This window comes from Plectropomus leopardus, unplaced genomic scaffold (assembly GCF_008729295.1).
Source record: "Plectropomus leopardus isolate mb unplaced genomic scaffold, YSFRI_Pleo_2.0 unplaced_scaffold25, whole genome shotgun sequence".
NCBI lineage: Eukaryota > Metazoa > Chordata > Actinopteri > Perciformes > Serranidae > Plectropomus > Plectropomus leopardus.
The window spans coordinates 7,053-20,964 of record NW_024627156.1 but is presented as its reverse complement, the minus strand read 5'-3'; the positions used below and the strand labels follow the sequence as shown (position 1 = coordinate 20,964).

Here is a 13,912-nt window from a genome sequence, read left to right as displayed (position 1 = left end):
GGGGGGGAGGGGGGGCAGCTCTATACCCCCCCGGGTTAATCCCCGCCGGCTGAATGAGCTGCTGTTGACTCGGGGGGATTTGTTGGGAGATTAGCGCGATCTGATCCGCGGATTAGAGCGATCAGCAGTTCATGACACTCGATTGGTGAACAATGTGTCCATGTCCTCGTCCGTCCCTCCGTCCCTCGCTGTGTCTTACTTTACGTTCGGGACGGCCGAGAGAGATATCGTCAAATATTCACCCGCGGTCGGGGGCGCGAGATCTGGCGCTTTTCCCGCCTGTTCAGTCAGGGAAAAAAGTTTCTGTTTAACCCTTTAAAACCGGAGCTAATTCTGTCAAAAACACGGGAAGAAGGCAACGAGCAATGAAGGAAGACATGAGCACAAGGACATTTGAAATTAACCTGAAAATTAGTTCCAAAAAAAAGAAAAGACAGAAGACATGTCCCAAGACATTTTTTCAGTCTTTTCTATAGCTTGATTTCCTTTATTCAATTTTCTCTGTTTTTTTTCCTTTAGATGTTTTTCTTCTCCAATGACCCCGAAAAAGTGCTTAAAAAATTCTAATAATTTCATAACAGAATTTTAAATCTGAAATCAAAATACAATTTTTCCAACACCTTTCTTCATAGTTGGGTTTGAAAAGTGTATGGATGGATTATCTGAATATCTGCAGATTATTATTCTGTCGACAGACTGATAATTTCAGCTCCATCGTGTCTCTGGGTCAGGAACTTTTATTTTGAAGCAGCTCACTGACTCCAGTTTTTGCTCTTTCAGGGAGGAGCGGGAGCGCTGGATCCGGGCCAAGTACGAGCAGCGGCTGTTCGTGGCGTCGCTGCCCGGCACGGACCTCTCTCTGGGCCAGCAGCTGCTGAGAGCGACGGCCGAGGAGGACCTGCGCGCCGTCGTCCTGCTGCTCGCGCACGGCTCCCGGCAGCAGGTCAACGAGACCTGCGGGGAGGGGGACGGACGCAACGCGCTGCACCTCGCCAGCCGCAAGGGCAACGTGGTCATCACGCAGCTGCTCATCTGGGTGAGACTGACATCGGTTTATAGCAAGGTTTAAATCCAGAGAAAAAGACCCAAAATTCAGTGAAATTCTCCTTTAATTTGGTCATTTTTCTGTAATTAATTAATTGATTAATTTTGTAAAATTTTTTAAAAATTTTTTTAAAAGTTTTTTTTTTTTTAATTTTTTTAAAATCCTCAAATAATATATAAAATTGGAATGAGAGACAAAAGACCTAAAAATCAGTAAACTAAAATTCCCATTTAATTTGTTGTTTTTCTTAAATGGATTCATTTTTTGTAAAACTTTACAGCTTTGTTTCAGACGTTTAACCTTAAATATTAAATACATTTATCAGATAAATATGTGAATGAATAACTGACTGATCATTTAAGAAATGTAAAAAAATCCAATAACTCTGTCTCTCAGTACGGCGTGGATCTGATGGCGAGGGACGCCCATGGCAACAGTGCGATGGCGTACGCCCGGCAGGCCAGCAGTCAGGAGTGCGTGGACACGCTGGCTCAGTACGGCTGCCCTGACGAGCGCTACCCGCTCATGGCCACGCCCAACCTGTCCCGTCGCAACACCAACCGCAACAACAGCTGCAGCAGCGCCGGGAGCGCCGCGCTCATATGACCCGCAGACCTGACTGTTTACGACTAACAAACCCCGCTTTGGGAGAGCTTTTATTTTGGGAACCACTACCTGTTGTGACTCGCCACCTCATCTGACAACAACCGCCGCTGCCGCCGCTGCGACTCATTAAAAAACTTGAAGTCAGTGGTGGTGCCGTTTGGGGGCAAAAAAAAAAACCCCAAAGCATGGTGGGAAACGTAGTCCGCGATCAACCGTCGTCAAAGACGTCGCAGGCTCATCAGAGAATTTTGGGAAATAATTTCGACTCGTGGCGGCCAGTCTGAAGCTCCAGGGACATCATACCTCATCACAGCGCTAATTTAACACTACGTGAAAAGTTCCCGCTCTTTTCAGAAGTCCATCTCGCCAAAACATATCTCTGTGAACGACGAAAACTGTGAGGCGAAGACACCACGAAGGACGCGAGAGGCGGCGTCTTCGTAGCATGACCACATCATCATCGTCACCGCCGTCATCGCTCTGGACGCGCCCTGCAGCCTCAGTGTCTCACCTGTTTGTTTTTTAATTTTATGAATCTGTGAACTCTCGCCTTTTTTTTTTTAAATGTGAAAAATATCTCGATGTTTAAGAGGAAAAAAATATCAGATCTTAGCGGTAAAAAAGAAGAAGTGTGATAGATCGCATGCCCTAGACACTTTTCCGTTTTAATTTAAGGCGTTTTTCCTGGACTGTGTATATTGTATCTTGATGTGCATTGCTGGACCAATCGTTAAAAACACGGGGAAGGGTTTTTTTGTTTGTTTATTTTGTTTTTCAGGTGTAAAAATCTTTACGTGTACAGAAGCTCTTGCCAGGCTCAGGGACCGGAGACTGTCGATCACGAACATCCCAGCATCCTCCAATCAGGGTTTAATTTGTTTTCACTTCGCTCAGTCACGATTTTTGGATAACTGTCACCTGTTCTCGGGCTGGGCGATATGATCTGTTGTCTCAGTAACCGTAAATATAACGACACGTGTTTTTCGGGCGGATAAATTATTTTAAAATCATAGATTTTTCACCTTTACGCCAGTGATAGCCACTGTCGGAGGCATTATGTTTTCGTGTCATCGCATTTCGTGAATTTCCTCAAATTTGGCACAAACATCCACTCAGATGCTACAATGAAATGAATTGAATGCTTTTGAACCCAATATCTTAAGTCATTTCCTCAATTTTGGCACAAATTTCCAGTTAGACTTAAGGATGAATTTGTTACATTTTGGTGTTCAAAGGTCAAGGTCATTGTGACCTCTTCTGTCCTATTCGTGTGAACACGATATCTCATTTGGCACAAACTTTCATACAGACTCAAGAATGAACTGATTAGATTTTTGTCCTCATAGGTCAAGGTCAATGCGACCTTACATCCGTCTCATCTGGTGAACGTGGTAACTCAACAACGCTTAGAGAGAAATCCTTCAAATTTGGCACAAATGTCCACTGAACTGATTAGAATTTGGTGGTCAAAGGTCACTGTGACTTCACAAAACATGTTTTTGTTTCCAGACACTAAATATGAAAATATTTCACACAAATGTAGGATACATTTGATTAAATGATGACAGTGATTGTTATTTATAAAAAAACACAAATATTGAATTCAAAACCATAGAAGACGAAGAAATTCGGCAAATAATATAAATATTGAGGGCTTTAACTGTTGAGTTAGGACTTAAAAAGACGGAAAGATAAGCAGTTTTTTGTAGCGAACACCTTCAAGATTCAGAGCCAAAATCTGGTCTGATTGGATGATTAAACATCTGTCATTTGTTCTTATAGCTGCTGTTAATATAACTCTGTTGGATTCAGACTATTTCTTATATTTGAAGCGAATGAGGATTCATTTTGATCGGCAAAACTTTCATCAATAAAAAACATGAATAAAGAGTGAAATAAGGTTTATCGTCCAGCCCGACCTGATTTCAAAAACAGGATTTAAATTGTTGGGAAATCTGCTCGTTATATTTTGTGATTTTTGTCACTTTATAATTTATCTGAACTGACAGAATTGTGAGCATCTTAAACCCGCGCCTGATTTACACCGTTTAATCTAAACTGTCCCTGAACTGAATTTTTATAGTTTAAAAAAAAAAGGAAAAGAAAAGGAAGCAGCTAAGAAACAAACGGAGCGAAAAGGGAACTGATCTTCTTCTGTTGTTTAGTTTTCGGTTTCAGTGAGCGGAAACTCGCCTTCACCGTTTAGACGGAGAAGAGTTAGTCAGGTGAACGCGGTGTGAGTAACGGATGAGAAAGTGTGTCTGTAAATGTTGTTTGAATGATCTCACGCTGATTTCCCTCCAGTCCCGTCCAATCAGACAGTCTCCCTGATCTGCTCAGCGAATCACTAAGAAGGGCTCCTTCGTCTTCTCTGGTCTGGAACCCTCTTTGTAAATAATCTTCTCTTCCTCCGTCACTTTCTCTCTTTCAGCGCTGACGTCGTGTAAATTCGAGAACGCAGGAAGTACTTACTGTCCGCCGTTATGTCGGGAGTGGAAGTGATTTATTCTGATGTGTGTTTGTTGTGTGGGGAAACAAACTTTCACGGACTGAATGTGTTTTTTTGGCTCAGTGCCGCGCTGATCCATCCTGGACAGGAAGTGAAACTTTTCCAGTTACCGAGGCGTCTAAACCAGTAAACCGGTGGTTCCCAGGCTGGAAATCTTTGCAGAAGTACAGTTGCAGTCCGAAAGGTCACAAGAAGGCTTAGAGGACGAGAAGTCCAAAAAGTAAACATGTACTTTGCACAAAGTGCTGCAATCACGAAGTCTAGTCCAAGACATTTCGAAGTCTGAACCATATCGAGAACAAATCAAGACTTAGTCCAAACATGGTCATGTTTTGAGTCGAAAGTAAGTCCTCATATGCTCAAGTTTTGAGTCAAGACTGAGTCCACATTGAGAGAAGTTTGAGGTCAAGTTTGACATAAAGACCAAGTCCAAACAGGCTCAAGTTTTGAGTTGAAACCAAGTCCGAATGTGGGCAAGTTTTTAGTAAAGACTTAGTCCAATTGCGGTCCAGTTTTGAGTCAAGAGTAAATCTAAACATGGTCAAGTTTTGAGTTAAGAACAAGTCCATATATGCTCACATTTTTAGTCAAGACCCGGTCTGAATGTGGTCTAGTTTTGGGTTGAGACCAAGTCCAAATGTGGTCAGGTTTTAAGTTAAGAACAAGTTTAAATAAGCAAACAGGTTGAGAACCACTGAATCATGAACCTCGTGCATTAATTTCAGGTGTCGTCACATGTAGACTAAACTGTAAAAAACACCTTTCCCACCTCGGTGACGTAGATTTGACTGAGCGTTGATTTCTTTTGGTCGTTGGATGCGAAACGTGTGGACTGAACGCTAACTGATCAGGATTGTGAGGCTCCTGAACCTCGATGTTTAGTGCGCGATGATTTTTTTCTCTTCGCTCTCTTTACTGTTTGGTCCTCAAATATTAAATGTTGCTGCAGAGGTCGAGAAGCAGCTCTCAACCCGACCGTGTATCCAAGCAATATTCATAAACACATCGATCACTGTTGCATCGTAACTTTGTGCGCCGACACTGCTGCAATATTGTCATTAAACCACAAACACTCTTGTAGAAATGTAAAAGCTAAAAGAAAAAGATTCAATTTTCCTTCTTATGCCTTTTTTTCGTTACACTACGCCTGCCTCTTTGTTCCTAATTTCGTCCGACCTTGTTACTGTACGTGCCACGCCCTTGTCTCCCCCGTCATCTCAAAGATGGCGTTTGATCTCCCGTAAAATAGGAAACCAAGAGGTCTGACCGCGACTTGTGTTTTCAAAATGTTTGATTTTGTGTTTTTATATCTGACTAGTCCCGCGAGTGTCTTGAACCAGGACGGCGGGACAGGGCAAAGACGTCCTTTTATTTATGACAGAAATGCACTAAATCTGATATAGTTGTTCTTAACACTTTCCACTACAGCTTTTTTCTTTTTTCTTACGTCAGCTTGAACTTTGCGTGTTTCTTTAAGTGGTGGCGGCTCTCTGCGGTTTCCTAATTTCTGCTCTTATTTAACAGCATCTAAAGTCTGAGCAACTCGTCAATATTCAGTTCATTTAAATTCACATGAAAAAAGCTCAGTAAAATCTGCTTTTTAAATGATTGAAGGCACCAAAATAATCTGATAAGGGGTTAATGATAACACTAACTGCTAGCTACCAACATGTGGCACCATTTTTTCAGAATTTCAAGCTAACAATTTATACTTTTTCAGTCAAATTTGGTGTTTTCATTCTTTGGTAAAATCCTCAAAATCCATTTACTGACGTTCACTGGAGCAGAAAACTTTGGGAATCTCTGCTTTTTAATGTTAATTAGCACAGAAATAGTTCTTAAATGGGATAATGCTAACCTTTACTACAGCTAGCGGTGAGCATTTTAGCGTGGCACCATCGTTTCAGCTTGAAGCAAACAGATTTAACTTTATTAGTAAAATATAAGCTCAACAGATAGTGATCAGTTAGCTTAACTAGGCTAACGAAGAAAAACGTGAATGTAGGCTATTTCTTAAATTTCAGATTTTCCAACTGCGCAAACTGCAGTCATCTGTTGCTGAAGCTAACTGCAGCTAGCGGTGAACAAACTAGCATGGCAGCCTTGTTTCAGTGAACAAGCAAACGAGAATTTAGAGGAATTGCTCTTTTTACCGTCCAAAAATGAACCAAACACTAAAATTTAAAAATGTTCTGAGAATAGAAACATCCTGTGTAGCGTCTGAAGCAGTTAGCAGTCAGTTAGCTTATCTCAGCTAACTGCATGATGATGTGCCGGTTGAGTTTCTCTGTCTGCCCGTTTATTTAATTATACCTCGAAGAAAGCTCCTTAACGTCTGTTTTTAACTGTCTGTATTCACAGAAACTGCCGTCTGTCACTGCAGCTAACTACACGTTAGCATGATTAGCTTTAACCTGCAAGCTAACTCTACAGCATATGAACATGCTCTTTGTTATCCTCAAACTAAAGAAGTGGGAAAATATTTAGAGACTAGAAACATCCTGTGAAGCTCCAGTTGCAGCTAGCAGTCATCTCGCTAATCTCAGCTAACGGATAATAGCGCAGCGCAGCGTATTTTCTAGCGTGGCTGTTTCGTGGAGAAATGGGAAACTGCATTATACGATAATATTTCTGCTCACCACCTCACCTGTACATAGACTTCAAACAGCAAAACAGCGAAAAAATCGACTCCGTACGGTCGACGTTTGGTTTGTCTTTCCCCCCTAAGCCCCACCCATCAGGGGTGTCCCCTACATTATTTATAAACGCACCCTTGTGAGGAAGACTCCGCCCCCTTAAATCTACGTGTTTTTTTTTTTTGATATTTTTCTCCGGGTTTTATTATAATGATTTATCATCCAGACACATTATTGTTCTTGTTATTCTATTAATTATTATTATTATTGTTATTGACTTTTTGTTGGCTGTACAGTACCATAAATTCTACTTAATACAGAGTCTTCTACTGTAATGTGTCTCTTTTCAATAAAGACGAGAATAATGCTTCTTAATATAACCACGTTTTTCAAAATGATGTTTCTCTGCTGAAGAAAACTCTTTGAGTTACGATTTAATATCCAATTTGAGCAAGTTAGCCCTTTGTAACAAGTATTTAACCCTTTGACCTCTGAGCAAAATGGAGCCATTTCTTTCAAAAACGAGAAAAAAGTCAATTGGCAACTTGGTAAGAAATGTTCCACGAATAGTAAAAAAATAAGTACATTTAGAAAACATTTTTTAAAATTAAGTTACATAATTATTATAATTCTTTTTCATTCTTTTTTTGACCTTTTTAACCATTTTTCAGGTAATTTCCTTGTACTTTTAACCAATTGTGTGCTCCTTTTTTCCCTCAGGTTTCAAAGGGTTAATTTAGTCTGTTTGATCCCATCCGTTTGTCCGTTTTCTGCTTTACACTAAAATGGCGTGTGAAGAAGTGGATTTTTGCTCTCTTTTTATATCAGTGGAAATAATTCAGTGGAAAAAAGGAGAAGTTTGACGTAATATTTTCTCCTAATAGCAAACTCTTTATTGTTTATTTGAGATATTTGTGTGTCAGCTAATTTGTTAAGTCTTTTGCTTATTTTTAATTTTCTTTTAGGATAAAACAACCAAAATGGAGTTAATAGTTTTATATGATTTATTTTATTTTATTGTATTTAATTTTTTTTCTATTTATTTATTTGCAATATTTGTAAAAACTTCCCGAGCAAACCTTGTGTAATTTTTAGATTTTAGCTAAAATTCTCGTGAACATGATTCAAGAAAGAGTTTCAGTTAGATTTTTGTCGTCATACGTCGATGTCACTGTTGCCTCACATCCGTCTCGTAGTTAAATGTGATATCTCAAGAACACCTTGAGGGGATTTCTTCAAATTTGGCACAAACGTCCACTTGGAGTAAACCAATAAGTGATTCGATTTTGGTGGTCAAAGGTTGCTGTGACCTCATCCGTCTCGTCCTCGTGAACGCGTTATCTCAATTTTCCCAGCTTCGGCTAGAATTTGCTGGTCACGGGTCGTTGGCTTTTTTTTTTTTTTGCTGAAACTCAAAATTTAGACAAACGTAATCATGTCTAAATTTGGCACGAATGTCAAATAAGGTTAAATGATGAAGTGATGAGATTTTATATCCAACACTGATTTTTATTTTTTCCTTGAAAGTCAACGGTAGAGAAATTTTAGGCCTGATGTACTGAACTGTGCGTTTGCATGTCCAATTTTGTGTTTTGTGTCCCTCAGACAGCAGAGGTAACCACCACAGAAGAAGACAGCATGGCCGTGTCTCCGTCAGGATTAATCAGCGGGACTTCATCTGACGCCCGGGCATGTTGCTGTTAATTTAGGGAGGAGGGGGGCTGCAGCGAGGAGCCGAGGCCGAGGCCGATCCCCCCGGGTCTCATTTATCAGCCGACCGCGACGGCCCGGCTTGATTACAATTTGCAGAAAAATTCATTAGAGTCTCAGAGAGAGACGCCCTCCTGTCTCCGCTCACACTGCAGGTTAACGTCCACATTTCTGTCTCCTCACAGGCTGGATTTACGCTCGCTGAAAATGTCACGTTTACTCTGCTGATTTCTGATTTCAGGCGGGAAAATGTGGCGTGAGCTCGGTGTGAGCACATGTTGAGACGTGATGGCGTTGACACACGTGGTCTTTCATCGGCACATTCGGCCGCGTTACGGCTAAACGTATGAGGGCCGAATCATAACCACACCGATTCGCCGTTCCTTCAGAATTGGAGGGAATTCTTCTGTGATCGACTTTTGGGCTGACGGGATCCCCCTAAAACACGCATATTAACATGTTTATTAAATAAGCACACGTGTCATTAAAATGTAATAATTATCCATCTGTTCATGGATCTAAACTAAACTCTGTCCACTAAAGGCAGGCCGATGGTCTGTAATATAAGAGCAAACTAAAATGTTGTTCATTTGCTACTTTTCGAGCCACAGTTATGTATTTTATCACGACATGTTCCTGAATGTCGTTTCCTGTCAGGATTTTGTGAATAAATCTTTTAAGAAGTTCCTCTCGTTTTTTGAATTAGCCTATAACGGCTCAGAAAAAGCCACATTTGCCAGATTGGCTCTCAAAATGCTTTTATCAGCCCAAACTTGAGTTATTTTTACGAACCTGTGTTCTGTTTGGTCAAATTATGTAGACTGGTAATTTGTCAGTGTGACTAAAGACTGACATTTTGAAACGTGTGTGTGTGTTTGCCTTAAGAGTCAAAGTGTAGATCATTTGGTAAAAATCTGTAATAATCGTCATGGTTACGTGATGATTCAGTTTATAGCTTTGATCACTAACATTAACGAAGGCACAAAAACATATTTTTTTCCGTTCTTAGAAAATGTATCAAACCATCCTAATTTTTAGTCATAATCAAAACAGCAGGCTGAGATATGTTGATTTTTTTCTTCCCTTGTCTGGATCCTACATTTCCCATAATGCAACTGGATGATGTTACCAAGGTTATTTTCTCTTCCAGGGCCTCAGAATATACTGCAAATTTATTTATTTTTGCTCCTTTAATTTCTTACAAATCTCAAGAAAAACAAGATTTTGTGCTTTTATTTTTATAATTTCCAACATTATCTTAATTCTCCCTTTACTTTTGGATGATACAATGTTGGGGTGATTTTTTTATGACTGAGAGTTATTCCAATTAATAAAATCATTGTTTGGTCCGAAAAAAGTTATGAGAGTTATGAGTCTAATTTCCCAGTAAATATTGGGCTTAAAACTACGTAAAACAGAGCTATTATTGACTATTTTTGCCTTAAATTACCAAAAGATTTTGCTATAAATCAGCTAATCAAATTAACAGCAAAACATATTCTCAGTTTGTCTTTTGAATGATGTTTTTCGGTTAAAAAAAGAGAATTTTTAAATTTTTGTGGTTTCACGGAACTGAACCAGCTGCCATGCGCCTGCGCAGCTTCGTCATCACGCAAATGTGCGTCAACGTATGAAATTCAAAGCCGTTTCCGGCGACGGCACAAACAGACGCCGCGGTGAGCTAGCTTCGGCGTTTTTATCGTTTTTCTGACGTTAGTGCGTTAGTGAGCAGACTTTTGACGGTGAAGGCGGGACTTCGGCGTTTGGAAATATGGATCGTTTTTACTGTATGCGCAGTAGAAGTGCGGTGGAGGCTTATTGTGTGCACGTTTTTTAAATTTGCGTGTGAAGTTTTTTTCGACGGACTCTGAACGTGCCCAGGTGTGTGTTTGGGGTTGATTTGTAGTTGTTTGTGACGTTTTTTAACGTGAGTGAGCTCAGAAGATGAAAACGTTTAGTCCGTTTTCTGATGTTAGCTAGCACGTTAGCTCGTGCTCATGCTAACAACAGTCTGTTCAGGGTTTTATTTTGATGGAGCAGCATGTTACCTGTCCACACCTGGATTCTACCACAAGACGGAAAATCAAGGTATTTATCTTCTTTTAATATTTTAAATGTGGAAATACTGTATTTTCATATTTATAAGCACAATTTCCTTTCCTGTGAAGGCTTTTTGGATATAGTCATTATCTGTGCTATATATATATATTTTATTATCATTATCATTATTATTATTATTATTATTATTTGGAAAAAATATTATTTTTTATATTTTGTTTATATTTTAATATTTATGTTGTTTCTGTGCCTATGGTCAGATTTAATTCCTATAAAAACTGTATTTTGTTTTGGTTTTGTTTTTAATTTTTTTAATGACTTTTTAAAAATATTTTTTAATTTGTTTTAATTTTTTAATTTTAATTACTTTTTTAAAAGTTATTATTTAAAAATATATATTTTAAAAAGTTTTTTATTCTTTAAATATTTTGTGTTGTTTTGGTGCATATGATCTGATTTAATTCCCATATAAACTTTAATTTATTCATTTTTTAAATGTATTTTTATTTATTTTTTCAAGTTCTTTTTTAAAAAAAACTTTAAAAAAAAAAAAAAAAGTTCAAGAATTCCCTTTTCTTAATTATTTATTTATTTTTTGTATTTTGTGTTGTTTCTGTGTGTATGGTCTGATTTAATTCCTATAAAAGCGTTGATTTCTTTTAATTTTTTTAATTTCTTTTTCTGAATTTTTTTTTTTTTTGTTTTCTGTGTGTATAGTCTGATTTAATTCCTATAAAGGCGTTGATTTCTTTTAATTTTTTTAATTTCTTTTTCTGAATTTTTTTTTTTTTTGTTTTCTGTGTGTATAGTCTGATTTAATTCCTACAAAAACTTTAATTAGTTTAAAAAGTTATACTCTATCAGTATATATAGAGGTGCCTCTTTATTCCCAGGGTTTCTGAATTTATGACGGTTGATCACTTTCTGACAGATTTCTCTAAAATGATGTGAAGTACGCAGTCTTGCTGATATTTGTGTTTTTTCAGATACTCCATGTAAATGTTTCTGTATTTTGGGTGGCATTATCAGGTGATGCGGTCATGTGACCGAGGCCTTGGACCTATTTAAGGTGGCGGCTTTATATTGTTTACATCTAAGAAAAGCTGTTAGCTCCAAACGTCACTTAGCTCAATGAAAACCTGTTTTTTATCAGCACAAATTCAAATTTCTGAAATCGTGCAGCTTCTGCACCGACAACACGGTGTGTGAATGTTTCACAATAAAATGCCTTCTATCAGCAGCTGATTCTGACGCTGTCAGAGGGCTTTTGTTTTGAAAGGGAAGCAGGGAAGTTGGGGTAAAACAATCTTTGTGTTTCCTCTCTGACAGAGAGACTTTAAACTGCCGTAAAAGAGTCAATATAACCATCAAAACACCATTTTCACAGCATTTCTGCTGACAAACGCGCGTGTTAAAAAAAAACTGTTTCTGATGAAGCCATGTGCGCGCGCATTTTGGCACCAGCCTCGTGCTTTGAGCCTCAGGCTGCAAGAAAAGAAAACCCAAATCTGCTCTGATCCAGCAGATTTCTTATGTTTTATATTTTTAAACGTGTAAAAATGATAATTAGTATTATTATTTTCAACTTTGATCCTGAAATAGAAGATGTCTATATTTAGTTTATTTACGTTTATTTCTGAAATCATATTTGAAGGCCGTAAAAGCACTGGGCCTTCAAAATAAAATCAAATACATCTGGACTTTTAATCTTTGAAAAGACAAATTTTCATCATTCATATAAATAAAATTGTTGCTGCATTTTATTAAATATAATCTAAACTTAAAAATGAAATATTTTATGATTAAAAAAACAGAACATGAATCACATTTCATCTTTTAATTCACACTTCTTTTTTTTTTAGCTTCAAGGAATGTTAGTTACTTTTGCACAATTTTATATAAATAAATTAGCAGCGTCATTTAGTCCCAAAAATGAAATAAAATAAAAATGAAATGAAGCAGTTTGATCCAAAGAGAGGGAGACCTTCAGTAGCACACACAAAATGTTTGAAATCAACGACAGTGTTTGGAAATAACGCGACTTTTTGTCCTCAGTTTGGTCCCGCGTGCGTATTTACATGTCGGGGGAGGAGTTGGTCAACCGGAGCAATATGTCAGTTTTCCTCCTCCTCCTCCTCCTCCTCCTCCTCCTCCTCGGCGCGTCTTTACGCAGTTTTTTGGTGTCGCTCCAGAAAGATTTAACACTGCGGCTCCTCCTGCAGAGACAAGTCCAGCTCAACGAGTTACCGAGTCTCGTGTTGACGCTTTAATTTTTTTTTTTTTACCTGTGAGGGAGAAAGCGATGACACCACGTGACAAAACACACCTGTTAAATTTCTGTCGGTTTCTTGACCCCAAACGTCACTTTCAGCGATCAGAACCAAACTCCGTCGGGAAGAAGTGAAATTTTATAAACTCGCTGTCACAGTTTTGCCAAAATGACTTTATCAGAGTCAAAAATATATTTAAAATAAATGTTAGTGTCATCTCTCAAAATCGTCTATATTCAACAAGCATTTAGTTATTTTTTGTTTGTAGATTTAGGCGATGTTTCCACTTTCTTTCTCGTGAAAACAAACTTATTTCTTATTTCTGGAAAACCCTTAAATCTGTTGATACTATAAAGGGGATTCGTCACTGCAGTCAAATGTCATTTTCGGTGATTAAAACCAAACTCCATTTGGAAAAAATGTAATTTTATAAACTCATTGTCAGTTTTGCCAAAATGACTTAGTCAGTCAAAAATATATTTGAAATATGTGTTAATGTCACCTCTCAAAATCGTCTGTCTTTAACAAAAATATATATTTTAGATTTATGAGATGTTTGCACTTTGTTTCTCATTAAAACGAACTTATTTCTAGTCTGGAAAACCCTTAGATCAGATGGTAATACGAAGTGGATTCGCCGTTTAAATCAAACGTCATTTTCAGGGATTAGAAACTCCGTTTGGGAAAAGTGGAAATTTATAAACTCAGTGCCACAAATCCCTCAAATTAACATGATCAGATTCATAATAGTCATTCAAACATTGCTAATACGACCTTTAAAAAACGTCGATATTCAGAGATTAAATCAAACTCCGTTGGGAAAAGGGGAGCGTTTTTTAGACTCATTGCCACAGTTTTGCCAAAACGAATTTGGTCAAGTCATTAATGTGTTAAAACATCTGTTAATGTGACCTTTAAAAATCGTCTTACTTTAAATAGCAATTCACTGTTTTTGTTTACAGATTTATTAAATATTTCACATTTCTTTGTCCAAAAAAACCGAGCTTGAATGGTCACTTTCAGCCTCCGGAAACAAACTCCGTTGGGAAAAAGTAGAAATTTTAAAATGAACTGCCAC

At 38.1% G+C, this 13,912-nt stretch overlaps 1 protein-coding gene across 1 annotated transcript; it reads left to right on the top strand.

The window, feature by feature from the left end:
* Positions 1–780: 780 nt before the first annotated feature.
* On the top strand, positions 781–2,937 carry LOC121966544 (arf-GAP with GTPase, ANK repeat and PH domain-containing protein 1-like; the record flags this gene model as incomplete). Its single annotated transcript, XM_042516623.1, has 2 exons — positions 781–1,036; positions 1,442–2,937. Coding segments are annotated over 2 exons (466 nt in total), but the record flags the coding sequence as incomplete, so codon positions are not given.
* Between the last annotated feature and the right edge of the window lie 10,975 nt (positions 2,938–13,912).